The sequence below is a fragment of the Apaloderma vittatum genome, unplaced genomic scaffold, assembly GCF_000703405.1.
Source record: "Apaloderma vittatum isolate BGI_N311 unplaced genomic scaffold, ASM70340v1 scaffold4088, whole genome shotgun sequence".
In the NCBI taxonomy this organism is placed as follows: Eukaryota; Metazoa; Chordata; class Aves; order Trogoniformes; family Trogonidae; genus Apaloderma; species Apaloderma vittatum.
This window is the reverse complement of record NW_009728903.1, coordinates 122,069-148,737: the sequence shown is the minus strand read 5'-3', so window position 1 is coordinate 148,737 and position 26,669 is coordinate 122,069. Positions and strand designations below refer to the sequence as shown.

At 39.7% G+C, this 26,669-nt stretch overlaps 1 protein-coding gene across 1 annotated transcript in view; it reads left to right on the top strand.

The window, feature by feature from the left end:
* Window positions 1-26,669, top strand: part of PLCB1 (phospholipase C, beta 1 (phosphoinositide-specific)) — a 123,672-nt gene that overhangs the window by 18,138 nt on the left and 78,865 nt on the right. The window contains exons 4-13 of the mRNA XM_009874236.1: window positions 540-622; window positions 7,100-7,184; window positions 7,643-7,820; window positions 14,851-14,921; window positions 15,481-15,577; window positions 19,243-19,327; window positions 20,391-20,515; window positions 21,523-21,677; window positions 23,384-23,548; window positions 26,179-26,278. Coding sequence (XP_009872538.1) covers window positions 540-622; window positions 7,100-7,184; window positions 7,643-7,820; window positions 14,851-14,921; window positions 15,481-15,577; window positions 19,243-19,327; window positions 20,391-20,515; window positions 21,523-21,677; window positions 23,384-23,548; window positions 26,179-26,278 — 1,144 coding nt within the window. The remainder of the gene's footprint in view (window positions 1-539; window positions 623-7,099; window positions 7,185-7,642; window positions 7,821-14,850; window positions 14,922-15,480; window positions 15,578-19,242; window positions 19,328-20,390; window positions 20,516-21,522; window positions 21,678-23,383; window positions 23,549-26,178; window positions 26,279-26,669) is intronic.

Genomic DNA, 26,669 nt, shown 5'->3' with positions numbered 1-26,669 from the left:
ACTATACAGCCAGCTGTTTTAACTGAGTGATTTTTTTTTCTTTTTTGCTTTCTTTTGCCTTAAAGGGCTTTCTATCATCAAAAAAAGAGGGAAGTAAAACCTAGGAGTCATAGTAACAAAGGATTTTTTTGGATACGGGCTTGTGCTGATGATGTTTAGAAGATAGGTATTTGCCAGAGCATGTTTATTATTATGCAAAATAGTTCATGAAAGTCATAGCTTCAGGCATGGAACAGCTCCACACAAAGAGCACATTTTACATTTGAACTATTGATTTAGGCAGACATAAGTCATTTCTTGAGAAATGCGGTGCTTGAGGCTCATCAGATGTTGAGGAGATTTGATTACAGTTCAGGTTGAATGATTTGGTTGCTGCAAAAGCACGTCCAGAGCTTTCTGGGATGTTTAGAACAGAACGTCTAATTTCAGGCAATGTGGGTATGATTTAGACCTCTTTGGGTCTTTTGCTCTTCAAAGACCAAAACGTTGTTTGTTTCTTTAGAGACGTATATTTGTAACTATGTGTTTTGATTCTTTAGGAGGTAATAGAAGCTATTGCTGAGTGCGCATTTAAGACATCGCCCTTTCCAATTCTCCTTTCCTTTGAAAATCACGTGGATTCGTAAGTAATTACCATGTTTTCCTGTATGACATTACATGTTTCTGTAAGGTATGAGCACAAAATTGTGTATGTGCATGTGGCAGTTTTATTGCATGAAAATAGCTCTTACCCGAAAAAACTTGTGAGAGCCTAATTAAGATGATCAGAATGAATCAGGCACGTTCTTAAAAACCTTCCTGAAGTAGAACCTTTTGTCTGACAGAGAAGGTTTGAGTAATTGTGAGACACATTGTGTTAACTTACAATCTGGGTGTGTCCTGTTGGAATGTAGCAATACTTCATCAAAGCAAAAATAAGTAATATTTCACCTGCTTATGACCCTATTCTGTGCCTTAAGCATATTCTGTGCATGAAGTTACGTTTGTTTCGTGTGTGTTAGAAGTAGAGGCCAGAGCCGTAGGCTAGCTAGGATTGCGAAAGAGGCAATATGGATGACCAGGAGATGTTCAGTTCCTGCCAAAAAATACCAGTTTGCCTAAGCTGTTTTTCTTTTTTAGTTACAAAGAAAGGTCTATTATTTGGGAAAGAAGAAATAAGTGAGAACACTTCTAAATTTGTCCCAGTGATGTATTTTTAGTAGTGTTATTATTATTGGTTTAGTTATGATTTTTCTTTCTTTTTAAGCTTGACATTAACTTTCATTTTGGTTATAGGCACCACATGGCTCAAAGTGGGGTGACATTGACGACTAATGTGTGCCTTAACCTCAGTTGCCATTTCCCCTTTTGTTTTCTGCTCTGAAAACATTTTCAACACTTCTGGGGCCAGTGTGGACTAAGAACTTTTTCTTTTTAATGCGAGATAAAAAGTAATCTCTGGGGCAGCAATGAATGATTTAGTATAAATCAGAAAAGATGTTGGCACTTTTGCTTCTTGAAGGGGAAAAGGGTGAGGGCTAACTGCTTTTCCATTGTTTTAGGAAGAACATTCTCGTCATAAGGGAAGGAACTGGTAGAAGAAGCTATGTAAGAATGTTTTTAAGAACACATGTGACATTACTGATCAAAAATTATGTAGCTAGAGAAATTTAAAATCTAAGAGCTGACCTACACTACCTGTATACCTTATAGTAGAAGTTTATGCTGCCTTTTGTGAGCAAATGTGTTCTTGCTCTACATACATTTAAAGGCCACACAGTTATGATTTAAACAGCTACTTCTTCAATCCTGCTTAGTTAGTTCTGTCTTCCTCTGAAAGACCACACAGATACTGTGTTTAATTTCTTTTTCTAATCGGTCCCTTCACTCCTTTCTTTTTGTTGTAAATTATCACTCTGGACCTGCTTATTCTCACCTGCTGCTGTAGGTTTTAACTCGTAATGCTTTTCCTGGTGGTTCCAAATCTGACCTCTGGTCTTTAGAAAAGGTCTCAACCATCATTCTTCAATGTATTATATTTTGTATTCATTCTTCTGTATTTGTTAAAATATATACTTGCTGTGTTACTATAAGGCAGAGAAGAAGCAACATCCAATTTATTTTAACCAGAAGGCTTACATTTTTCTTCCTTTAAAGCCATTAAGACATAAATCTTCCAACTATTCCAGGATGATCTGTTCTATTTTAGCAGGGTAAAGAAATAAATAGTAGTATAATATAAACTCCTGTCAGAGGTAAGTTACGTGCAAAAGTGGCTTTAAAACTGTAAGATGAAATGTCGGAATTAAAGGTGATGTGATACAGGAAACAGGAACATGTCAAAAAAGGAACAGAATAACTGCTACATTATTCCAGTCTTTAGAATTTGCCCCACAGAAACCACTGGACTTTTCTCTTCAGAAAATTCTAGTTACAGAATAATGAATTAACCCTAAGTGTATTAATTCATGTCCTTTTCCATGCATTGCGATGACACAAGTTTGTAGCAAAGCAAGTCTGCAAAACCATATCAAGTATTTTCTCTTTCTAAGGCTTTATTGCTATTTATTAGTTTTTGCTGCAGTAAATCATGAGACTTAATGTGTATGATTTCTAATTTTGCTTTGGCTGAAAGTAATTTCTGGTTATTTTACTGACTGCTACAATTACCTCTTCATTTCTTCACTAGTTGCTAGAGGAATCTGCAATTAGTCATGCCACTCACAGAAACCTTCACCTAATTTCATGGAATGTTCTTTTGTCTTTTCATTTACTTGGAATGTTGCTTTTCTCCAAGATCTTAAAAGAGAGGCTTTACACTGAGTATTAACCAAAAATGCTGAGTGTTTTTACAGAACTGTTGTCAAACAGACCCTATGGCATCAATTCCTACTTTGGGGTGACCAAATTTTTCTCCTGATTTTCAAATTAAGATAGTCAGTATCCATGTATGAAATGCTTATCCCATACAGTTTAGTAGGAATTTTGGCATTGTTTTAAACAGAAATAGTTTTAGCTTGTGTCCTATATTCATAGCTTTTAAGCAGATTGTGATTATCAGAGCTAAATAAGTTTTATGTTGCCACTGTAGATGTGATGGTGTTAATCATCACTGGACTTAAAATGCAATTTTTATTCCTTCTGGCTTATGTTAATGAGAATATTTTTAACACTTTTTGTCCACCTAGGTAACAAATCACTTGTTGATATTTTAATTTTTTTTTTTCTTAGAAGCACTCTTCTCTGTCTTTATAGCATGTGCAGAATTTTAATTTCCTCTACTGTAACTCTACTATGTAGTATGTTTCTTCTGGCCTATTTTTATACAGTAAAAAATTTTTTAAAAGAGGCAAGCATTCGATTATACAATAAAGAAACTACTATGTATTCTGACATCTATACTGAAGTCAAAACACACACACTGAAAAAAGATAGTACCAAGAAATTATGTGGTTCTATCAAAAAATAGAAAAGTAGCCTGAAAATCTTTAAAAGACCTCAAGAAGACCTTGGTGATCAAAATTGGGCTTGCAAGAAGATAAGCAATCTGCAACTCTGAAAGCAGACACTCTATAATTAGAAATGCACTGATGACATAGCAAAAAGGTTAAGTGATCCTTGAGCAGTATCCATGTAAGATTGCTTCCAAGATTAAATTTAATTACAGTTATTCATATTGCTGGTTTCTTGCTGGAATTGTTATTTCAAATATTAACAGGATTTTTATCACTTTTTCTTCCTACACTTTGAATTATTTTAGCCTCTTCTGGGAAGCGGCTGTGTCTTTGTCTCATGCAGAAGAAGATTTTCTGCAGAAGTAATAATAATAGGGTGTTAGGAGCCGTAGTCTGCAGTCATGCCAAAGAGCCTCCGTGGTTGACCTTCACAATAGGCATAAGACAAACACAGTAAAACAAAGTACGAGCAATACAGTAATAATAATGAAAATATTTCTTAATATTCTTTATATTTCCGTATCTCTGGGTGTCATGTTCCCACAGTATCTTCCATTTTGAGGGGCACATATAATTAGTCTTTGTGCTACCCATCCGTGTCTGTACAGTGAAAAATCATAAAGCAGATAAAGCTAGCTCTTTTCAGGCAATCAGTTTTCATTACAACACATGAATGCTAGGAGAATTTCCAATAACAGGAGATGTGGACCAGGAAATACCTGCTGCTTTGTTTCATAACACAAAAGGGCAGACAAGTTGGTATTTCAATCTTTTGCTCTTGTTTGTAATTTTGAAAGAAGGGAGAATAAAAAGAAACCATTATTCCAACTTCTCAACTACTATATTAGTAATATGTGATATATACTGTCACAAATTATCTCTCTGTTGAAACATTTTTTTATATATGTATGTGTATATATATATATGAGAGAGAGAGAACACACAAAAACTACCACTCAGTTAAATACTTGTACTCCTGAATATTTTTTATGCCCTCACAGAAGCTTTTAAAGATATCTGTGCATATAGTCTAGTTCATAAAGGCAAGTAATTTTGTAATGTTCAGATTTTCCTACGTTGGGCTTGTCTACTGCTGCAAGATTTTTTTATAGCATTAAAAACTGTTAGTTTTTCACATAATTTTTCTTTTTTCTGCCTCTGAGATGCAATGACATTGGAAGTGATATGCTAAACAAAAATGATGTTGCATTGCATTTTTCTCTTTTGCAAAAATGAAAGTTCTCACGGTGCTCTCCTTGAGATAAACATGTAATTGAACTCGGAAGACTGGAAGAATTTGTTCTAGATGTGGTGATAATTTGAAATTTCTTAGATTTAACTCTTGCATATTTTTTTTTTATTCCGACTGAGAGTCTTCTGGACTTGATGCACTCATTTGAAAATGCTGCTGTCACAGTTACTACAATTTCAATAATCGAGCTCTTTTGATTCAAGGAGATATGCTTTGAACTTTCTAGGTTCTAAGAGCATGAGTCTAGTAAAAATATACACCAGTGGAGAAGACTGAAATAAAATCCAATATAAAGACTCCTAGACCTCTAGCAGATGTTCAGTCTGCTTGCTTACTAGAGTGAGGTGCATTTTTCCTTGGTAGCTGTCGGTCACAATATCTTACACCCTGTTGTAACCCGAGCTATTCTTCCCATCACCTTCTCCCTTGTGTGGGTTCTTAGTCCCACTGCCTTGCTTGTCTTCATCTTAATTTTCCATCCTCATCTAGAAATGGCTTTTAGGGTTTTTTTTCCCAAAATTGGCTGCATGCAAAAGAAAGAATAAAATGCTGTAGTGATTTAAACTGCATGCAGCACTCATGTGACTTTGTAGAATAATTTAAAGCCTCCTGACAATATATTTTGTCACTGACTGAGCTAATGGCCGAATTCACCCTGTGTCTGCTTCAAGGTACATGCAGAATGCTGATCTGAAGGAAATCAGGTTTTCTGATTCAAATGCCACCCAGCCTTTCTCTTGGCTCTGGTTTCCCCTTGCTGACCCCAGGAAGAGCTGTGGTGCCCAGTGCTCAGTTGGTAGCTAAGGACAAGCTAGACGCAGTGGTTGTTGTACTCTTTAGTTTGCAGAAAAAAAATGAGACCTCCTTTTCTTCCTATATATTGCACTCTATTTTGTCATGAAAAATAGCTCCATGGTAACATGACTGCTCTACACCATTCCTGTATCTTCCATGATACGTAGATAATAATTAACAGTAGCTGAGGAAGTTATATTAAGCAATATAAACCTGTCCCTTAATCAAGACTTTTCAGCAGAGTATCAGAAAACTTTGAAAGATACCTAAGCTCTGATGTTACAGATTATAAACAGGCAGCTATAACAAAAATACACAGTTGTCTAAAATTAGAAAGAGAGTGACTGCAGCACTGAGCTGCATGCTAAGATTTGAGGAATATTTCTGAGCAGTATAACCTATCTTTATTCCTAAAACTACCATCAGTGGTATGCAGGAATTATTTCATTTTTAGTTGCACTTTGGAAAAATTGATTGTAAGGAGGGTTTACTGAGGTTCAATTTACATCTAGAGGATGTCATGAAAACCACTGAAGTAATTTTACTATGGTAAAATGTGATACTGATTCTAAATAAAACAGAAAAAAAAATTAAAGGAATCTGGCCACGTACCTAAAGAAGCTAAAATGGTCATTGAGCAGCTCCACCTTAGCAGCTTGTTATTACATCCAGTTCCCCACTAAGAAGGCTGTCCTGATATGCTGGTCCCAGTTATGTACACATAACATGCATGCAGTAGGTAATAATATGCACATAAAATGTAGTTCCACCAGCACCTATTACAGCCATTCTCCAAATTGACAGGACACATCCTAGCAGTAGCACAGTTACGTCTGCGCTATGACTTCTGCCGTTGAGGGAATGAATTTACTTCGGAGTGAGTTGGCAAAAGCGGCGCAAGCTTTTGACACAAATGCAGCCCAGGAGGTCAACAGGTTTTACTGCATTTTTGAAATCTGCAGTAAAACTACCTACTTCTCTACCAGTGCCTATAACTCTTGGTTTTGAGACCAAATGGTACCTTCCACCCCTTCTCCTGTATGGCTGTGCCTCCTAGACATGTTGAGTGAGATGGCAGGTGCCTTTGGCTTGGGAATTTTAACAGAGACACCTGCAGAGGGGGCAGCTTTCTCTGTAACTGTTGTGGAGTTTATGTCCTAGGTTGAGCATGACAAAAAAAAAATAAAATCCAATGGGTAGGGGTGGGAGGCGGAGAGAAGAATGTCACCCATGCATGTAAAGTAACATAAGGACGAAAATATTTAAACTTTGAATTACAATGTTTCCTGAAAGAGACAAACTCCTGTAATGGTTTTTTACCTAAAGGCAATAACTGACAGCTTCAGTCTTTTATTTTCTAGTAAGTGCTTGGGAAAATATACCTCCATGTTAAAAGTTCAGCTTTGCTATTACTCAATTGACTAGTGCCTTTACTTTATGTATGGTCCTTTTCATAAGATCCATCAGACAACTCAGAATAATTGCATGATATATCTAGGTCTCTCTGAAAAATTTACAGCAATTGGATCAGTTTAGGGATATTAGATATTCCATTACTGCTACTTCCACTCTGTAGCATTAGTAGGACTCACTTCTTTCTTTCATTTCTCCTCTTTAGCCCTAAACAACAGGCAAAAATGGCAGAGTACTGCAGATTAATATTTGGAGATGCATTGCTTATGGATCCATTGGAAAAATACCCGGTAATGTGGTTTTCTTTCTTTTTTTTTTTTAATTTAAGTCTGTCAGTCCTGTGTCATTCTTCATATACAGCCTTTCAAAACAGAGTCGAAAGGAGGGAGTTAAACAACATGAGCTGTTGGTGACTTCAGTATATAATTTCTGATGCAGTGATTTGTAATCTTCTAAATGCAATAGATTCTCATAGCTGCCATTTTATAATGTAGGCTTTCGTATTTGAACTAATATTTATTTTAGTTATTACTGTAAATGTTTCATAAAGCATTTTTCTTCTCTTCTTAAGTGCCCTCAGTGGCCCTGTTTCATATAACGTTGAGATTACCTCTTGTGCAAAATACATTTCATTTTAACAGGGCTTATAGAGGTTACAAAATTACCTCGCTCCATGTGGGCCCTAAGAAATTGCCGTAAGCTTGCTTCTTTTGTTGTTCTAATGAATTTATCTTCCCTTTTCTGCCAGCTTGAACCTGGGGTTCCTCTTCCAAGCCCTATGGATTTAATGTACAAAATTCTGGTGAAGAATAAGAAGAAGTCACATAAGTCTGCAGATGGAAGTGCAAAAAAGAAGCTCTCGGAGCAAGCTTCCAACACTTGCAGCGATACGTCTAGTATGTTTGAACCTTCCTCCCCTGGAGCAGGTATGAATTGAATCTGCAAATATATTTCTTCCTATAACACAAATGCTTCATTACAGCTGTAATTCAATCCATTTACATTGCTCTAGCAAGGTAAAGGTACACCAGCGTGGACCTTACTCAGTAGGAAGCAACGCTCAGTGTCGTTGATCCAGGAGTCTGTGAAGGCTTGTGGCTGAGGAATCACTTACAGAATCACAGAATGATTTAGACTGGAGAAGACTTCTGAGATCATCAAGTCCAGCCTGTGACCCAACCCCACCACATCAGCTAGACCACGGCATTGAGTGCCACATCCAGCCTTTCCTTAAACGCCTCCAGGGACGGTGACTCCACCACTTCCCTGGGCAGTGCATCCCAGTGTCTGATCACCCTCTCCGTGAGGAAGTGCTTCCTGAGATCCAACCTAAACCTCCCCTAACACAGTTTCAGACCATGCCCTCTCATCCTGTCACTGGTTGCCCGGGAGAAGAGCCCGACCCCCACCTGACTACAACCTCCCTTCAGGTAGTTGTAGAGAGTGATAATGTCCCCCTGAGTCTCTTCCAGGCTAAACACCCCCTGCTCCCTCAGCCTCTCCTTTTAAGACTTTCCCTCTATTTCTTTCACCAACCTCATTGCTCTACAGGGTGACCTAACGCTCAGTGACATTTTCCAGAGAAGTTGTGGATCCACCTCTCTTGAGGTGTTCAAGGCCAGGTTGGATGAGGCCTTGAGTAAACTTGCCTAGTTGAGAGGCATCCCTGCCCAAGGCAGGGAGGTTAGATTAGATGATCTCTAAGGTGCCTTCTAACCTAGGCCATTCTGTAGTTGATTCTATGGTGATGTGTGTGAGCATTTATCTGCACTGCTCAGGAGGAAGTAGAACAAGCTGCCAGCTCCGCCACCCTTTGGGTGCTTTTTTTACATGCCCAAGCCCAATCTCAAATATAAATGTTTTCTTTTTTTCTGTTGCCTGTGAGATGTGCCTACTGTTTGACATTCTTTCAGACTTAACCTGTTGCACGGGAGAGCTGCAGTGGTTCTGCAGTGTCTTACGATTTAAGGTAACTGTGAATGAGAGATCTGTTCCTCAGGCAAGCAAGGCTCAACCCTCTGTTGCCTTGCGTTAACTGGAACATGTTGCAGACCTCTACGCAAAGTGCTGTACAATGTTCTTCTGTTCCAGAGATGCAAACAGGCAAAAATAATACTGCAAATATTTCTTACCATCAGGAACTGCAGGGAAAGTAGCTGATTGAGAGCAATATATTGCAGTTAATTTGTTCATTATTAGCAGAGTTTTTAAAATCAGACATGAAATAGAAAAGTGACCGTAATTTAATGCATATACTTTGGTAATGCCTATGCAGTCTTCAGGGGACTGTTGTCAGTCGTGATACGCAAAAACTGGTAAGAGCTGGTCTCTGCCCTGAAGAGCTTAAAACCTCCCTAGAAAAGCCAGAGAAGTGCAGAGAAAAAGGATTTGCTCTGAACCACAGGATCAGATTAGCAGCATGACAAACAACAAAATCTGTACATCCTGATTCCCAGCTCAGTTTGCGTTCTGCACTAGAATTTCTCCTTCCCACTGAGACTGAAATTTTGGACTGCTAAAAGCTTAGACATTTATGCCCTAATAGTAGAATACTAGAGAAAGCTCTGCTGGAATATAAGTTCATTACCATTTGCTATTAAAAATCTTTTTTCCATTGTTTGCAATTTTTCCTAAACTCTTATTAGTTAAACTGAAAATCTTCGTGCTGGCAGTTTGCCTCAAGCAGAATTGAAAAAGAAAAAATCCTGCTGTATTTATGGATAACATTGTTTATCCTATTAGAAGCAAAGGAAGAGTTTTCAGCTATTGTGTTAAGAAACTTTGAAAAGGGCATGCTTTGGAGTAGGGCTTGTATTTCAAAGGAATATTCACCCTGGTGTCAGGAATGATTTAATACTGTTTTCTTGATTTGCTTTAGACAAATCCCAAGCAACAGAAAAATAACTGTGTGCATGCCAACTGACTCCTTTCCAACACTTGAAATCAACCCTGGGTTCCTAACTCTACATTTTTATTACCAGCACATAGTGAGAACGCAGCGGCAAAGTATATCTCTTTTGCTTTCTGATCTGCATAGAGGGCTACAGCTTTGTCTTTCAGTAGCCCCTCTATGAGCTTTTGTAGGAAAAGACCTGGGCTGCCAGTCTAAATGTTGACATTGATGCAAGGCAGAGGGGTCAGTCCTATAATAGGGTGTGTAATTTTACAAATAAACTGTATTACCTATATAGCAACCTCTTGTTACCTGTAGATTGTGCAGATGATCTCTTACTAATTAGAAAATGCTAGAACCGAGATCACAAAATTGATGTGGTCATCTGGTTCATCTGCAACTGACAAAATATATTACTTGTAATCCTTCTGTCAGCCATTGTTTCTCCTTTAGGGCTTGTGTCTCTTGGCGAATGCAGTTGGTCGATATTTTTTCTCTCTCTGTCATTCAATGTTTGATCCTAGATATAGCGTCCTCATCCTGCAGTGAATTTCTGGGGGGATATCTGGCTGCATATGAGCACTTGACAAACAGCAGTGAATTTATCTGAACAATACCTGTGGGAATGAAATAATATTAAGCCAATTTTATCTAAGAACAGCCAGGTCTGAGAGAGCTTAGGAACAATTTAGAGGTGACTGACAAGGAACATCCTGCATCTGATTTTTCAAGAATACTTTTAAGTTTGAAGTATTCAGAGCGCAGCTCCAGAGATTTTAGCTACAGCTTACAGCTATGAATGCACAAGGTTTCTGTAAATCAGATGCCAGTTTTCTGTCTGTGGGCATTTTGTTTTTTAACAAAAATATTCACCATTTTATGAGACTGCTGGGGCAAGATTCAGTGAAGAACATGGATCCGTGAAAGAATGCTCAACAGTCACCATGACATCCTTCTTTTCATTGCCTCGTTCCTTATGTGCATCTCAATAGCAGCAAAATTTAATGTTGGAGCGCTGCAAGCGTTGTGCTTCTCAGTACATAGGACCAATTTCTTTCTGGAGCATGAGAGGAGTAATGCAATTAAAGACTCGTGAAAGGAAGCATAATTAACATTTTTTAACATGAAGTGTTCTGATATTCCAACCTTAACACAATATTCACATTTAGCAAGTTGGGCATATTTTTCAAAAAACTCTGTTGTATTATATAGCTCCTGTCAGAATTACTCTGATCTCCAGGAGAAAGTTGTACTGATTTAGCCTTCTCAAGATTTTAAATTAGTTTCTTCACGGCAGTGCAAGAAATACAGAGATTCGTACTTCAGTTGATAGCAAGCTTCACTGTGCCTTACACTGCTTGAGGTCAGATTTAAACCCCCAAAAACACTCTCTTGATATGTTTATAAAACATACTATATAAAAGCTAAGTGGTTGTCCCATAGTAGCAATAATTTAAAAAGCAATTCTGAAATAAGCTCTGCAGAGTGACTTGCAAGATGTTGATTAAACTGATGTAAAAAGTAACTTCAGTAGGGTGTAATATCTGTCAGTGGAAAAAGCTTTCCCTAAAGGGACAGCAAAGCTGGCAAAACAGAAAAAGATCTTCTGAAATAACACTTATGAGATAGGTTGTAGTTTTGGTGAACAAGCATCTTAGACCTGGCTAGTTTAGTGCAATGAATGGAAGTAAATAAGCAAGATTTGGAACAAAGTTAGATTACACTGCAAGAAGAACCATGGCAGTTCTGCAGCTATGTGCATTTTGCCAAAACTAGACCTATACTGAAAGTAGTCAGAACTTATTGATTGAACAGTATTTAAAATTTTGAGCAAATTTTAATTTCTCACTGATAGGATGACATTTTTGTCAGAGTACTGGGTGCTGCAAGGTGAGAGTCACAGGGAGAGAGAGAGAGGGCAGAATCGGCTCCGTCATTTCGTGATGACTAAATAGAAAACTGGACAAAAAGTAGTAGGCTCAGTTTGTGTAAATGCACTGGTACATCGCTGCTGCATGCCAGCTGAGGCCATGGCCCACTTACATAGTAAAATGTTCTAGCAAACTGAATAAAGTTCATCTTTTCCTCTTTAAAAATCAGGAAGTGCTGATGTACACCCTGTGGAAAAAACAAAAGGTGGTTTTCCCCTGCCAGGATGCTGGTGACTGCCTAAACATTACAGAGCTAACAGGCTATGTTAGCAAGGACCACATTTGTAATCCATGCTGGGTGTTACTGTAAAGGGGTCTGAGAGAGCAGATTACCGAGTTTCTCTGAATTTCAAGCCATGTGCGACCTTTTGTTTTATTAGACTTTCAATATCTGTCACGTTGCTAAGGCACGGTGAGAATGGGTAATATTTAGCACTCTGCTTCCTCAACTCTTGGTAATAAGGATTTGACTTGTCATTCCGAGCTCCCCTCTGCTGATCGTCTTCCATTCAGTATTGAGCTCCGTTCAGTGTTGAACTCCTCTACTCATCAGTTGGGATTCAGCCTCTTTTGTTCACTTGCTGTGTTGCCCAATAAGCACTTTTATGCCTTCCCCACGCTGCCTGATTCCCTTGTAAACATCCTTGAAATTGCTCCATTACTCCACTGAGAAGTTTCCTGTGCCCTTCTGCCTATTAGCGGTTCACAGTATCTGTGTTATCGCTTACCTGTTATGGTAGGGAAAAACATCTTTTTATTGTTTCGTGTTCTGCCTGCCTCTGTCCATGGGCAAGCTCTAGTCTCACACTTGGAGAGCAAGCCCTTGGAGCAAAGCTCTCTGTTTTCACTGTACTTGTATGCTATGTAGCATGGAGAGGTCCTGTCCCGACCTGGGTTTGTAGTCCTATCTAAATGCAGATAATAGTCAAGCCATTACAGCTAGCAGTCCCTTAGACAAGCTCACACGTACTTATTGGACTTGACCTGCAGGGCAGCTGCATATGCCAGCCCACATGCGTTTATGATACACAGTGTCTGTGCCCACCCTGGGAAGGGATAGGAGTGATGGCATGGGGCTGATCCCACCACTGCTGGGGGAGAGTGAGCATGAAGGTGTCTGCAGCCCAGACATCTCGTCAGTCTGGCCAAGGTTTTTCTGACTTTCCATCCCTGCAGTGAAAGGGCAAAGGAAGGTTGAGTTTGAGCGTAGGACCATGCCACTTGAGTGAAAGACAGTGCAGATGTAGTCATAGATTCTAATTTTTATTCTGTTTGTAATCTGGTTTATTACTTGTCCTGGGTGTGCTGTCTGATACAGAACTTGAAAATGGGATCTGATCTCCTTGGTAGCTTTCCTGTTAAATTTTTTAATAACTGAATAACATGTTGCGTACTTTCCTCCCTGGGCACTTCTAGCAAGAACAAGCTGTCATCTACCTGGTATCTCAGCACTGCAAGTTGGCTGAAATCTGCCCGTGTCGCCCATTTTGAAGACTGTGCAAAGTGTTACTTTGCCAGTCTAGTTAAATCAGTTGAGAACTTCCCACCCAAAAAATTGTCACTGCAAATCCTGTGAGACCTCAGCTGGCTCTCTAAGAAGTGTTGAGGTTCCCTGAGCCATCCCTTGAGCCTGTTGAGCAATCACGTTATTTTCTTCAATGAAATGTTCAGGAAGAAATGCGTTCGTGAATAAAAGCCTGACATTTCAACATCTGCATCTGGAAGGAAACAGAGCCTGAGTAGTCATCATTTGGTTGTGAAAGGCGCTCTCATTATTTAAATCATCTGTACTCTCCATGTTCAGGAGGGGCCCACTGGGCATGATTCAAGGCCTGCTGGAGCAAAGAGGAGTTTCTTTATTGACTCAGTGGGCTTTGGATTAGACCCCAAATTGACAGGAGGAACTGAGACCGAGTTACCATTCTCTGGAGAGTGTGGGAATGCTGCACAGTGGTTAGATTTTTTTTGTGCTGCAAAAATAAAATTGCCACTGCTGTGGAAAGCTGAAAGGTTTGTGAAATAAAGCCTTTAGGAAGTGGTCAGTCTTATAGGTGTGGATAGGTGACTGCAGTCTAAGTTAAACCTTCTTTTCCAGAGTCGTCTTAAGATGCACAATACATACTTTATGACTTTATGACACCCAGACCCATAGGAGGAATTACTAAAGAGAAAGATAAGCTTGGTACTCTTTAATGGCTTAATTTCTGGTGCCACCACATTAGAACATTTTGGAGGAGAGGGGAGGCATTTGTTAATTATCAATAAAGAACCTGTGTCTTGCCCGTAGGAGTTTGATGAGTACACCACAACTGGGAGCAAGGCATAAAATACATTTTATTTAGTCCCATTTACTCCATCAGTACATTTTCAGGGACAGGATGAGCCTTATGCATCTTCCTAACGTTATTTGATTTGCACTGCCCTCAGCCGGTGCATTCGAGCTATGTCGCCGGAGTGCTAAGAGAAATGCACACCAAAGCGGTCTGTGACGGGAATTGAAGTTAAGCTATTGCAGTTGGGCTCCTGTGCCAGATCCTCCCGGCTGTGTTACCTCGGTACATGTACCGCGATACGTTCAGAACAGATGGATTTTGCTGAACAGCCCTTGACACCACAGCGCCTGAGAATCTCGACAATTTTCATGCATGATTTCTTCACCCCACGCATGCTGTTACGTGTGCGATTCCCGGAGGGGCTGAAGTGTTCAGTGAAGGTCTCGCAGGGATCCTGCAATGGCGACGGAGCTTGAACTCACATCTTCCAAATGCTGAGTCTGTGCCCCAAGCATGGGAACAACTCGTCAGAGAAGCTGTTTGTGATAAATGTAACCACACACTGTGCACACTGTGCACACCGGGATGCTCTTTTCTTGGTGCCAATACCTACCCCATGATTTCCGAACAGGGATCGACCAGCAGCTGCAAAGGAACAGTTTTTGTTTGATTGGGCTATAAGAACCTACCAGGGCTGAAAATGGATGAATCTCTTGAGACAGTGCATTTGACTTGTGCTGTGGCAAAAAAGCACGTGGATAACTTAGTCCTCCTTTACGCAGTGCTGCTTGCACATCTTTCTTGAATTTATTGAACTATTACTTCAGCCAGTAATTATCTTCTGCTTAAAACTTTTCAGGAGAAGCAGAGATTGAGAGCGATGATGATGATGACTACGACGATGACTGTAAAAAGTCGTCGATGGATGAAGTAAGGGGTTTATGTTTTATGATGATCAGTTCCAGAGGTGGTGGGTTAGCTTGTGTTACCAGGAGTGGGACTACCATCTAGTGGATAAAGGGAGACAGAGCATTGGGAAACTACCAGCTTTCTCTAGTTGCTTGTTAATCTGTTTGGAAGCACATCTTTGCTTTGTTTGTTTATTTTTTCATTTACTGAGCTGTTTTAGATAACTGCTTGTGGTGTATTTAGCATTGTTGGAAGAAAAACTTGACATCAGAAAGTTAGAGCTATATTTATTATTTATCCAACTACTGATAAATGCGCGCAGTGCTGTGCATGTGTAAAGGTAATGCAGCACCTTTCCTTGGAGCCATGTCAAAAGAATTAATATAGCAGCAGATTCATTAAATGTTTAAATTTTACAGCAAATTTTCTTCTTTACTATTCGAAGCTCACTATGTGAGGCGTTTAATTTCCTAAGCCAGGATCAGTGAAAAATACCAGGATTGATAGAAAACTGGGGTTTGTGGCCTTTAGTGGCCACCATGGACATCAAAAGTGCAGTATTTGCCCTTCTCTGTCCTAGGGTACTGCTGGAAGTGAAGCTATGGCCACAGAAGAGATGTCTAACCTGGTGAATTATATTCAGCCTGTGAAGTTTGAGTCTTTTGAAGTATCAAAAAGTAAGTAAACTAAGCATGAGCAACATCTCGTTTTGGAAATTATCTAACAAGTGTTTCGAAGAAAGTTCTGGAGAAACACTGCTTGGTGTCCCCTCGGTTAGATACAGGCACTCGGACAGAAAATATTCCCCTAGTATCCTGCCAAGTAAACTTGTATTAGTCTAAATACCAAACTTGAACAGCAAACATCCTGCCATTGTGAAAACGTTTTTGAAAACGTTGTGCTTACATTGTCTTTGTTGTCCATAACTTGAAGAGTAACTTACGCAGTTTGAAAAAGGTAGTCGTAAATATTCCTACAGGTTGAACAACTTCTTTATATTTTGCTTCTGCTACTTTTACGGAGGATCCAGGGTAAGTGGAGTCTGCCCTTCCCACTATGCAAATAGAAAAGGCCATAATTTCATCCCCCACTGACTTTTACAGAAGACGCCTTGCTAGGAATGCACTCAGTGGCATCCTCAGTAAACACTGCAGCATCTTTCCTTTCTTGGTGCAGAACCCCCTACTGTTTGCCTGCCCTTTTTCACTTTGTTTTGACAGATTTCAATATGCTCTTGGAGCTCTTTAGTTCGAGAAGTGTATAGCATTTTAATGTACTATGAATTTGTGGAGGCCTTGGCAGAGGACAGGTAACTGGTGTTTAATCTATATCTTTATTTCAGATTTTGCATTTACTCGTGATGAGTAATAAACATATACGAAGTTATCTGGCTCTTCATTTGAACACCCACACAATTGTACAATTCACTACAGTAGTGTCCCCGTGGATATTTGTAATCTCCTCTAGCTCTGACAAGAGTTAGAAGAACACAGTGGGAAGGAGATACTCCTTCTGGAAAGGAAGCTGTGTGAATCCTAGCAGAACAGGTTGATGCAGTTGTTACAAAATTGTCTAGTGGAGGTTGCTTCAGTTCGAGTGCCTGTGCCTTTCTGAGCTCTGTCTTTTGTAAAGAACTGGTGATGTTCACATTTTTTATCCTAAACCTTGATGTGACTTTTGATCAATCCTATTGTTTGTGTGAACTCCTAACATTAAGGAATAAATATTTCTAGTGTTTGTGTAAAAAAAAAAAACCATTATATGATCAATGTGGCCAATTTGTTAAGGCAGTGGCCTTACATGGTGAACGTTGCTGGCTGGTGAAAGCAGAGGTCACTGTAGCATGACTTGTGGGTTCTGGATTTAGTCCTGGCCTGGACTCACTGCTGCACCTTCACTAAATTCAGTGAAGATGAGCTGAATAAAGGAGCAGTTAGATGAGGATTGTTTTCTGATTTGCTGCCTATCCAGTTGTCACCCAGATTTTTTTTCACCTGATTTAATTTCCCTAAGTATAGAGCTCCATACTAGTGTTTCTAAAGTTTTGTTGTTTGTGTTACAGCATTTTTCTAATTTAATGTTTTCTAATTCAAAATTTGTTTCTATTTATGATCCTGGCATCCATGGCGTTAACAGTACCTCACTGCTTCTGTCATTCACATGTTTTAAAAGTGTATTTTCCAATTTGTTAACAGAAATGTTGAATAACACTGGATCTGTAACAGTCCCCTGATTGTCCTGATTGCCCTGATTGGTGTATTTCCTCTGACAGCAGATAGCTGTAACTGTGTTTTTTTCAAGTTTTCATACAGTTTTTTAGTGAGTTGTCTGTCCATGGTGACTTCCTCCTGTTAAGATAGCATGGTGTAATGTATCACAAGAGAGAAGTGTTTCTCCTGCACAGTCTTTTCTTCAAAGGCCAGGTTTCTTAATCCTCTCCAGATACCTCAAACAAATAATTGTTCTTATTTTAATTAGGAGTCTGATTAAGCCCTGGACATTTAGTCATCAAATCATTTAACAACTACAAGTTCTGGTTTCCTGCAGATGCTCTAGTTTAAGATAAGGCTGAGAGATAAAGTATATCACTACAACAAATTCTAGCACCTATATTCTAAATTGAAAAAAAACCACTATATATGTATATTCCATTTGCAAGGCAGAAGGATGGAATAAGAATAACCTCAGTGCCATTATAAGCAGCTGAGATGGAAGTGAGCTGGCTCCAAGTCTGGAGAAAGAGAGGATGTTTTTTGTTGGAAAGGAAGAGGAGTGGTAGAGAGCAGCCCCTAGGGAGTGGCAGGAATCTTTGCCATTAGGATCTAACAGCTATGAATAATGGCATTAGCGTGATGATAGCTGATTAGAAATAGGGGCAGCAAGAAAGTCTAAGTCCCAGCTCTCCTACAGGGAGAGAATCGTGTTTGGAACAAACATGGTCATCCTCTGACTTTTCAGCATACATTGAGAATAGTTTGTAGTTAACAAGCTGGCAGCACATTTTCCTCTCACATTGGCCCAACAATCTTAGCTCCTCATTTCTTTGGATCCACTGCTTCCTTTTTGGCTTCCTGTAAGGAAAGTGCCCACCTGTTTCTGTCCTGCTTCTCTCTCCACGAGAAAGTCATTTTGTTCAGTTTTATCCCTCTCCTGCAGTTTCGCAGTTTGATTTCAAGGAGCTGGCCAGGCTGGCCTCTTGGCCGTCCCTGCAGCACAATTACTTTTGAAACCAGATAAGAACAAGGCTCTTCTCCACCTTATTGTTTGCTTTCAGTAATGTGGTGAGGCTAGAGAGTTCATGTTTCAACACAGGCACCATTTCTCTCATTTTTAAAGAGAACAATGCTGAAATATCTAAAGGGTATCACCTCCAACCACTGTGGCCCCTTCTAGACAATCTACACAGCTGACTGAGGTGAAATGGGAAGCTATTATTTTACAGGAATCCTTACGTTCTGTTCAAAAATGTAAAGGAAAAAATACTGAAGCTGGAAGGGCCTTCACTTAGGCTCTCTGCTACAGCATATTGTGTGAGTACATTGAAAGGCTGTGCACACATCAGGCAGAGGTGAGTAACACCTGATGTGCGAATAAACATTTGGTCCTACTGGAGATATAAGCTTAGGAGGAGTTTTTCCCCACTGTCAGGTCAGAAAGTTGGATCAAATGGAAGAGGTCATTGAAGCTCCGTATTAGTTCAGAGTTAGGTCTGAAGACCTGCTGGGACACAGGAGTGTACCTTCAAGCTTGATTAGGTGGCAGTGTTTCCATGGCTCTTTGAGACAGATGTGACCTTACCCTGACATACTGAAGATAACGAGAAGTGCCGTAGGCACAGCTAACGTGCTGCTTAGTTTAATCTGATACGGACATTAGTTGTTACAGCTTCAGATTGGCTCAAAGCCCTTGCATCTGTCTGCAAAGACAATCGAGAGATCCAGCAGGGCCCTCGTGTTCCCTGTAAAAGCTGCTACAGTACCTCTGCATCACACCTGTGGACTTTGGGCTCTACCTCTCAAATACATCAACGTGATATTTTGCAAGCAAGCATGAGAGATCTTGACTCATGCACGGACTTTGTTGTCTGCAGCTGGCACAGTAGCATCTCCTCCATTTTTGGGCAGTACTAACGTGAGTTTGGATGGAGCTCTTGAGCATGTGCTGAGTGAGCGTGCTGCTGCCCACATGCGATTGTGTACATCGAGACCAAGGTGAAATGAGCTGGTGAACAGTAGATGGGATAAGGGAACTCGGACAAAACCAGTTGTTTGCAGTTCATATATCGCATATGACTTTATGCTCTAACGTGTCACTGTTTTTATTTCCCCTTTGAAACTTTCAGAACGCAACAAAAGTTTTGAAATGTCTTCCTTTGTGGAAACCAAAGGGCTCGAGCAACTTACGAAGTCTCCCGTGGAATTTGTGGAGTATCCTTGACTTTCAGAAAGCTGCCTTTCTACGTCTGATAACTTACAGAGCTTTAGTGAAATTTGGAGACAGGCACTGGGGAAGTAGGAATCCAAATGAAATTTGTACATTTGACTGTCTTTCTAGATGAATTAATTGGCCTGAGCTCTGATGAGCTAATTTAAAATTTGGCATGAGTCCTTGTGCTGTGGGCTAGGTCTGGAGGGAATAGGCATAAACTACGTATTGAAGACCTGATACTTTGTATCAGTATCAAATTTATCATCCTTTACAAGGTGACAGGAGTTATGGTCAGCAGCAAATTGTTAAAAAGTATCTGACTTGGGTTTTTGTAGTCGTAAGAGAAAGCTTGTTTTCTCACAGTAACTCTAGTTCTAAGAGCACTGAGCTGTTTTATTGCCACACAATTTTTATTACTTTTAAAAAACTTTCAAAGAAAAACTAAGGAGCATTCTGTTTAGACCTTTTGATGTTTCTCAATATCTCGCATCATGGCTGCAGTTGAAAATGAATGGTCAAGATAAAGTAGTGCCTTAAAGAAGATTAATGGAAAGCTATTTCCACAGATAGCCTGCAGCATGTTCTCATCTCTGAGGTTTGTAGACTCAACTGTAGAAAGTGCACACTCATCATTTCTGTCTGCGCGTAGAGGCCAATTCTAACGTTTGTTCCAGAAGAGCGCTTTTTAACTGAGCAGCTCTCCCTGCTCCAGAGGAAGATTCACTGTTTACAGCTAATTGGCCTCTATAAATGCAATCTTGGATAATCCCAAATTAGTAACCATGAGGATAAATGGAATTTTATGAATGCTATCTTTTTTTTAATGCATATGCCTGGGTTATTTCCTTGCTTATTCTGAGTACTCTGTACAGGAACAAACAGCACCTTTAATTGCCCCTTATTTATCATATCTCCTACCTCTAGAAGTTTTATGGTTGCAGAAATCCAGAAAGGAACCCGCTGCCATTCTGTAAAGAACACGTACATTTAAATATTGCAGTTGCATCTCTCTGCAAAGTGTTTTTTGTCATATGTACTATATCTTAACTACTCACCATTTAGATACAACAAAATGCAGCTAAGCCGAATTTACCCAAAGGGAACACGTGTAGATTCTTCAAACTACATGCCACAAGTCTTTTGGAATGCCGGCTGCCAAATGGTTGCTCTTAACTTCCAAACTGTGGGTGAGTTATGCTGATCTCTGGATTTTGTAAGCTGTATATTTCCATTTCTCAGATACAGCTTCTGATTTGTGGGTAGGAAAGGCTTTATGTGTCAGAAGATGTCTAATGATTGAATGATACTACAGCGTTGTTAATTACCATTTTAAACACATTTTTTAAAAAAAATCAAAATATTCATAGTTGCCATGCTGTAGTTAGTGTGGTATGCAGACATATTGCTTTCCGTATTGTCATCGTTTGTAAGTGGCTACCACTGATCGGCATTTCGGATCTGGCAGGGATTTTTTTCCTATATCTCCCAAAATCTCATGATATCAAGACATAAGGGGCTTAGCAAATTCTGCTTCAAAAGTGAGTTTTTAAGAAACAAAGGCATTTGGGCTCCTAGATGAACAAGTCATTTTTGAAATAGAATGTGTTGTCTTCCAAGACTATGACTGTTCTGAGACATACGAGTATTTCCATCTCCTGCATCCTGGGACATATCCTGGCCATTTTCTGCCTCTGGGCATGAGGTACCATGGTATCACTCCCTTTTCACTTCCAGTTGTGCACATGTACACACTGCATCTCCATGGAAAGCAAAACCCCATGCAGGCTGGAAGTCTGTAGAGTCATAAAAACCTCTTTGGACCAGTTTCAGACAGGTATCAGGCACCTAGTGTCTGGTGTACGAAGGAGTAGAAACATCAGTACTGTGCTGGTTACAACAGTACAGTCAGTACAACACTGAGGTACTCAAAAACTAAGTGTGAAGTCTTCCTTTAAAATTTAAAAATGTTAAAATGTTATCTATTCAGTAGTCTCTGAAAGCTGTATTGCAGATGTGGTTTTTTTGTCAAAAAGAATCCAAGAGAGAGGGCCACAATTATCTGGAGCTTCTCATGCAAGTGTGCCATGAGTAGCTGTTTAATTTACAGTCATTTGAAATTACAATAATTGTTGCTTTTTTATTGCTTTTAAAAATTATCTATCCCAAACCTAATTCTTATATTTTTAATACCTAGATTTGTCTATGCAAATAAACATGGGAATGTATGAGTACAATGGCAAAAGTGGCTACAGGTTAAAGCCAGAATTCATGAGAAGACCAGACAAACACTTTGATCCATTTACTGAAGGCATAGTGGATGGGATAGTCGCTAACACCTTGTCTGTCAAGGTATGTACGCAGCTGGTGAAAATGCTCTCATGACAACGTCAGGGCGTAGATATGTTTCTGTTATGCGGTGGCCTAACAGATGACTGCCCTAAGTCAAGAAAATAAACTGCGTTGCACCTCATGGAGTGAGATTTCATTTTTAAAACCTGTCACATATTTAATGTTGTGGAGTAAATAAATGTATTTTTATTGTATGTAATCTTTTCCATAGAAGTAATTGGGAAGTGAATGGATTTAGGAGTAGTTTGGCTGTATTTTTAGTAACAAATTTAAAACACGCTGTTATGAAGTGGTGGTTTGGACTGGAGTAAGTAGAACACTACACTGTTTAGAATAAATAAATTTCCTGGTTCTCTAAGTTCTCCAGCAGAACTGTGGGACCATAATCATCAGCTGCAGTTCATTGCCAACTGGCTTTTCTTTGTTCCTTTTTAAGGACTTTTAATGAAGTTCAAGGACTGCCAGAAGTCTGCAAATTGAGAACTACTTGTGTGACTGTTTAGAGGCGTAGATTGCACTGGCTATTTATACTTGGTGTATCTCTAGTTATAAAAACATAAGCTTTCTGAAATCCTCTTATTCCTTTAATGGGCTTGTCCATTAGAATAGTGTCCGTATTATAAAATCCACCTGCAAAATACCCTGCTGTATTTGTTGGGAGAGCACAAGTATTTCCTCTCAGGCTGCAGATACAAGTGTAGCAGAGCAGTGCTAGGAGGAATACGAATAAAGTAAAAATCCGATGGCATGCAGGGGAAAAAAAGACCACGCTGTGTGGGAAGGGCCTTTTGTGGTGACCCACAATCATGGAAGCTTTCAGTTCCTCCTGTGGGTTTGGAGGCACTTCGTTCCGCACTTTTAGTGAATGGAGGTGGGAGTCGTTCCACGGCTATTAGGGGATGAACAGCATTTGTAACAGGAATGAGCATCCCGGAGTTGTGAGACTGCTGCCAGAAGTCAGCTGCTTCTGCCTGCTTGGTGAAGACTCTGCTGGTTGTAATGAGGTACAGCTGAGAATGGAATAAGATTTGCTTTAGGCAAGATTTGATTTGTTAAGCTACAGCGACACTGCTGCATATTCCTGTGTCTGTTCAGTTTTCTGAAGTAATTGCAAACCTTTCTTTACCTTTTTAAAGCCAGGAGTGTTTTTCCTGTTAAAAATAAGAACTGGAGAAGACCAGCTATTTTGTAGTTGTTTTGTTTTCATAGTGAAACTCCTCACCCTGTGTGAAGAGCCTTTATTAGAATACCAACTTTTTAGCTTGTTTTATCCCTCACAGTTAAAAGCATATATAGCTTCTCTGCTGCTTACACCTCTTTTATTCCAGCATTGTTTGAACCTGTTGTTGAAACTGGATAGGAATTAGAGTTCTCAGAGATACCATGTTGTGGATATAAGCAGCCAGATTAAGGATGAGATCCAAATGTTTTCTGAGAGAAGGGCAGCAGCATGATCTCAACCACATTATCACTCACAGGGGAATTCAGGACCACAGGGTCACAGGAAACCAGGCCTCATAAGTTGTTTTTCTGTGTCTGCAAGATTAAAAAGATTTTTTTGTTTATTACAGCTTTGATTTTGAACTGATTTTATTTTAAATGCGTATGCTCTGATCATTAATGAGAATTATCCATCTGCATTTCAGCCGTTCATTCCCTAATTCCCCAAACCAGTCTCTAGTGATCCTCCTTTGCTTTGGTTTCAGATAATTTCAGGTCAATTTCTTTCTGATAAAAAAGTCGGTACTTATGTAGAAGTCGATATGTTTGGCCTGCCTGTGGATACAAGAAGAAAAGCTTTGAAGACCAAGACCTCTCAAGGCAATGCAGTTAATCCTGTCTGGGAAGAGGAAACCATAGTGTTTAAGAAGGTCTGTGTAACACTTGCTTCCCAAACATGCATTGTGCTTGTTCTGTTGCTGTCCAGTGGTTTACTGAAACTTTGCATTTTTTAGAAAGAAGAAAAAAGATCTTTTGAATGGTTATTTTTTAACTGTTTATTGTTAACTGCTTTTAGTGTGATTTTTGCTACTCTAGTCCTGCTATCTGCTACTAAAATAAATGAGTTTAAATTCAGCTGAGTTGTTTCACTGACAGCTGGAAGCAGCAGACGTGTCGTTGGACTCATCTGCGCACGTCGTGCTGGGCTCTGAACGAGCAAGCGCAGATCCCAGCAGCAGTTTAGCCGAATGGCCGTGGCGTTTTGCCTTGGCTGAGCAAGCCCTACTGTTAGCCTGAGAGCAAGACGATGTGAATACAGCTATAACAATCTGGCTGTCCAGGCAGTCTGTTATCTCTGCTTAGTGCTAGATTGTGCTGTATAAATACAGCCTAGGTGATGAAACCACACAAATCCCATCCGCTTGAAATGAGACATAGGCTTCTGAGTTAGTCATGCAATGTGAACAATGTTACTCAGACTCCATTCTCTAAACCTGGAGGGAGCAGAAAACATCGAGCATGTTTTAGGGTAGTGCAACATGAATGTCTTACTGTGCCCCGCAATATGTTTGCAGCCAGTTCTTTAACAAAATCTCTGGGGTTTACTTATTGGGTAAGCGAATCCGGAATATTTGTAAAACATTTTATTTTGTATTTCTCTCAGCAAATGTAGTTCACAGAAATGTTGATATGTTTGGTGCTTGCAGCCCTGCTTTCTGGGGAGCTGTCAAGGATTAGGACTGGGCTGGCCACTGAATGCTGACGGGTGCTCTCTAACCTCGCTCCCTCCCCAAAATGAGAAGGGAAATAGAATAAAGCAGAGACACTTATGGATTGGAAAAGAAAACTGCAACAACAGTAATTGTACTAACAAGGAAATAATAAATAATTAACTGTATACAAATATATACAAATCCATTATCGACCCCAACTCCTCCCACCCCCGATGGCAATCCCCGGTGATGTTACAGAGCAGCGGCATCAGGGCAGTCTCAGGCTCAGCAGCAGAGGGGAACTGGACACAGTGGAGACATTCAGGAACTCAGGATCAGGACCAAAGACAGAAAATCAGATGGAGTCCTTGGACGCCGGCCATTGAAGAAGAGACCCTGACCCCTGATCCTTCGACTTTATACTGAATATGATGTATATGGGATAGAATACTTTTGTTGGTCACCTGTCCTGTTACTCTTTTGAGGTGCAATCTTTCACTTCCTTGTGACCCCTTTTACTTCCTGGCACCCCCGGCGTGGCACACAGAAACCAGCAATGGCCTTGGTCACTACAGGAATAACTATAAGCAAAGACCTTTCTGCATCCCAATCCCAGGCGTTATCAATCCATCAGGTGTTATCATTTCAAGTAGCAGACACTGTCTGCAAAAACATGCTGCTAACTTCAGAAAGTGCATCCTCTTAGGAGAGACTGAGCTGAAAAGTAAAAATCACTGGACAGAATTGGTTCTGTTTAGCTCAAACCAGGACAGGAGTATAGCCCTTTTCCCTGAATATTTGGCCTTCTGAATGACTTTCCTTTGGCAGCTGGCCAGAGCTTAAGTTTGGTAACATCACTAGCATTTTTTTTCTATAATGAAGTTCTAATTAGTGTACTTCATTTCTCTATTTAGTTAACGATTGTGCCTGACTGCCTCTGTGCTCAGAGAAGCAGAGATAACTATTTTTAGTAATGCTCAAAATAAATTAGAGAAGCTTTGGAATTTTTTTTTTTGAGTTTTGGATTATTGGGTTTTGTGTTTGGTTTTTTTTTTTCTTTCATTGTCTAGATAAATTTTAGTGTATGTTCTGAAAAAATGCATGTCTGTGCCCAGGTTAAAAATATGTGTATTTGCATGTTTCTTTGCATTAACTAAGAAAATGAGACGAACTATGCTACACATTTTTTTTAAAAGTAATGTTAAAGATTCCTATCATAGTAGGGCAGTTTAAGAAATCTTCTTCAATTTCACGTTTTCTGTTTTCACTGTTTGGCCTTCTTATGTAGTGTCAAGAAAGCATCCAATGCTAGTAAACATCCTGCCTGATTCAACCTCTTTAGCCCAGCCAGTGAGCGTGCTGGAAAAATTCTGCTGGGTTTGACGTGGTTCATGTAATTCATACATTCACACTTTGCAAAACAGAGAGAGCTGCTTGTTGAGTTTTCAACACTGATATGCCTATCAGTGACTTCTCTAAGAAGTAAGTAATCCCGTTGGCACAAACAAAGAGGAAAAAAATGTGTAGGACTGTGAGTAATAAGACAACAGAGTGACATTCAAGTGTGATAGGAATTGAGCCGCTGTGGTACCTTGTAGCATATGGAAAATACAGGGTTAAATTGCTCAGCATACTCAGCATACATCTCACCTCAACTTTCTTCATTGAAAAATGTTTGTATGACAGTTATTTTGACCCACAGGTGTATCTGAGCTTTTATATAGCGAGACCTTCCTATGGATGTGTTGATACTTCTGTCTGCTAGAATTTTCTGTCTGTCTATGTCTGGAAGGGGCTGTGTTTCCTTCAGAGCAGAAAGTTAATCATGCAACAATATTGCCTTCTAGGTTGTTTTACCTACCCTGGCATGTTTGAGGCTAGCAGTGTATGAAGAAGGAGGGAAATTTATTGGTCATCGAATATTACCAGTCTCAGCAATTCGACCAGGTAAATTTTTTTTTTCCTCCATTGAGACAGACATCGGGTAGTGAAAGAAAGCAGCAAACCAGAATCTCGGTCCTGGAAATCAGCAGCCACTCTGCAAATTTATAGCAGCTGGGGATTTGAATAACCTGTTTGAACTTGGAAAATACCGTATTTCACCAGAAATTTAAATTTGTAGCGAACAAGGAGAGCCAATAGAATTGTGTCAGAGGTGATTGGCACTTACTGATCTCCAGTAGATCAACTGCATTTTCACAGTTGTATGCTGAAAAATGCAATTGTATGCTTCTAGGAGGAAAGAGGGCAGCAACAGCCAGTTTTGATGTCATCCTTGCTGGAATGGCAGATTGCTGGAATTAAAGCAAAGTATCCTCCTCTAATGTAATTTTTATGT